General features: G+C 24.5%; 1 protein-coding gene across 1 annotated transcript in view; it reads left to right on the top strand.

Annotated features, from left to right (window-relative positions):
• The window catches only part of LOC100199320 (glutamate--cysteine ligase catalytic subunit), a 38,938-nt gene extending 36,117 nt beyond the window's left edge, over window positions 1-2,821 (top strand). The window contains exons 11-18 of the mRNA XM_065795925.1: window positions 368-506; window positions 577-689; window positions 824-916; window positions 1,018-1,122; window positions 1,378-1,459; window positions 1,655-1,707; window positions 1,784-1,904; window positions 2,182-2,821. Of these exons, the coding sequence (XP_065651997.1) occupies window positions 368-506; window positions 577-689; window positions 824-916; window positions 1,018-1,122; window positions 1,378-1,459; window positions 1,655-1,707; window positions 1,784-1,904; window positions 2,182-2,537 (1,062 nt within the window). The 3' untranslated portion in view covers window positions 2,538-2,821. The remainder of the gene's footprint in view (window positions 1-367; window positions 507-576; window positions 690-823; window positions 917-1,017; window positions 1,123-1,377; window positions 1,460-1,654; window positions 1,708-1,783; window positions 1,905-2,181) is intronic.
• The last annotated feature ends 209 nt before the right edge of the window (window positions 2,822-3,030 follow it).

Raw genomic sequence — 3,030 nt, 5'->3', positions numbered from 1 at the left:
CCTTTTTCTGAGAAAAAGAACAATGTAATAAATTTGCATGTTTAAGCCAAAACCCTTATTTAATGTATCTATTTCTATATGATATTATTTGTAATGTCTATATGACTTAATAATTAGTTAAAAGTAACAGTCAATATTAAATTATTCCATGAATCAGTTGTATTTTTAAATATTTAAAACAAATATTTTAGTGGCGTTTAGAGACCTTCATATTCTGTGTAAAAATAATTTTTTATTTATACAGGGAATAAAGAGGTTTTTTTATTTGTTTGTATTTTTTTATTCTTAATTATAATTTACATTCTAAACTCTTTTTGTCATATTAAAATAGTAGTTATTGTATTGTAATTTGTTTTTTATTTTAAAGCCACTTAAAAATGACAAATTTCGAATTCCCAAATCTCGATACAGCTCAGTGGACATGTATATTTCTGAATGTTCATCACATTTAAATGACATTCCTGTTAACTATGAAGAAGAACACAAACAAATGTTACTAGATGTTGGTAAGTGTTGTTGCACTCCATTCTATCAATTTTTGTTGAGAAATTTATTTTATATCTAATTTTATTTTAGGCATTGATGAAACACTTGCTATTCACATTGCTCACCTGTTTATTCGTGATCCTGTGTCACTTTTTGCAGAAAAAATTAATCTTGATGATGAAGTTGATACTGACCATTTTGAAGTAAATATACTTTGTAAAATGAAATACTGTATAAGTTCAGATAATAAGCAAATCTTTTAATTTAATATTTAATGGATATTAACTTTCATAATCTGTTATACTTTATAGTAAAAAGAAAATTTGATATCTTTTAGAATATTCAATCAACTAACTGGCAGAGTGTTCGCTTTAAACCTCCTCCCTCAAACAGTAAAATTGGATGGCGTGTAGAGTTTCGTTCAATGGAAGTAATATTTTATATACTAAAGTTTAGTACTATTTCTAAACATTGTCTTAGGTGTCTATGAAAATTAATAAAAAGTATGATATAATACAATATTTTTTTTAGGTTCAACTTACTGATTTTGAAAATGCAGCCTATGTTGTCTTCATAGTTTTACTTACAAGAGTAATTCTTTCATATAAGTTAAACTTCCTTCTACCTATATCTAAGGTGAATTTCTTTTTCATACCTTTATTTTATGCAAAATAGTTTCTTTAAATTTCTGCATGATTATTAGTTATAGATTTATTAGATAGATTATTAGTTATAGATAATTATAAGTTTTATGCATGATTAAAATTATAGATAGATAAGTATTTATAAATATTTTAGTTATAAATATTATTTTATTTTAATTATAAGTAATTATAATTATAAATCATAATTATAGGTAGAAATTATAAATTTTATGCATTATAATTATAGGTAGAAGAAAATATGAAAAGAGCTATGAAAAGAGATGCAGTCAAAAAAGAACTTTTTTACTTTAGAAACACTACGTCATATGGTATGAATTATTATTGTATTAACAACATCATATGGTATAGATTATTATTGTATTAACTACATCATATGGTATAAATTATTATTGTAATTTTTTAAATAATATTTTCAGGCTGATGCAACTTATATATGTTTATATATAATTTATATATTGCGTTTTCAAAATGTTGAATCTATTTGTTTTAATGTATTGCATTAGATGCATCAGATGAACAGGTTGAATTGACCATTGACAGCATTATTAATGGACAGGTAATCTACTAAAACCTTTTTTTGTTGGAAAAAAAAAAAATCAAACTTTAATAAGAGGGTTCTGCTTTTGCTTAAGGATAATGGATTTCCTGGTTTAATATCGTTGATACGAAGTTACTTAGACTCCATAGATGTTGATATAGATGTAGGATGTACAATAAAACAATACTTATGTTTCATAAGCAGAAAAGCTTCAGGTAACATGCTTATATCCTATATTTAGTATAATTAACTAAAGGCTTTTTTTTTCAATTTCGATTTAAAATTGAGGCTTACTTTCTTACTCAGGGTTTATTTAGATTCAATTTTTTGTATAATCAGCATAGGCTAGCAATTTTCATTTATATATCTCAATCGTTTGTTTTTTTTTGCCCAATCTGATACAAAAACTCCCTATTAAAGAATTTCTCTATTAAAACAAAAGCTCTCAAAAAAGAAAAAAATAAATTATTTGTGTAAATTTTTTATTTTTAGGTAACCTACAGACAATGGCATCTTATATGCGAAATTATATTTGCTCACATCCAGAGTATAAGAAAGATTCATTTATTCCCGAAACAATTATGTATGATTTAAGTGTGCATCTAGATAAAGTATCTCAAGGAAAAATAGGCTGTCCTTCTTTATTTGGCAACCCTAACACAAAAAGTTTAAATGTCACTCCTCCAAACTGTGTTAAAGTGTCCGAGGAAGTAGAGGAGCTTACAAAAAAAATTCTTAGTGTAAAAAGAATAAATGAAGATAAATTAGAAGAAAGGGATACTTTACAAGATAATCTTACACGATCTCTAGGTGTTGATGTTATTATCGATTCAAATTTGCAAATGTAAATAGAGATTCTTTCCTGAATATTTTTGTGTTAAACGCATCTAGTTTCTGGTCATTGTTTGTTTTATTTGTTTTCACTGGCATAATTTCAATTATTGACTTAGAAAGCATTAGAAGAATAACTTGTTTCATATCAAAAAGAAGACATTTTTTATATAACTTATTTTACAATAGAATTTAGCTATTTTCATTTTATATTAATGTTTGACTTTTTTGAACTTGCAATATTTTTTAAAATGAAAATTTAAAATGAATTTAAAAATATAAAATATAGTTTTTAAACAAATGTATATTTGATCGCTCTTTAAAGCTCATGATTTAAAACTAGAAGGATTGGTGCTTCCATGGTATCATATTTTTATTACATAGCGGGAACAAATAAGGTTACTAAAAAATAATATAGTATTATGTTTATTATTTGGTGATTTCACGATATAATATTGTTGCAAATATTTTGAAAATTATGCTTTTAAAATAAGTATTAATTCAAAGTTT

Source organism: Hydra vulgaris, chromosome 04 (assembly GCF_038396675.1).
Source record: "Hydra vulgaris chromosome 04, alternate assembly HydraT2T_AEP".
NCBI classification, from domain to species: domain Eukaryota; kingdom Metazoa; phylum Cnidaria; class Hydrozoa; order Anthoathecata; family Hydridae; genus Hydra; species Hydra vulgaris.
Note: the sequence above shows the minus strand (reverse complement) of the source record. Positions and strands in the feature narration are given on the sequence as shown.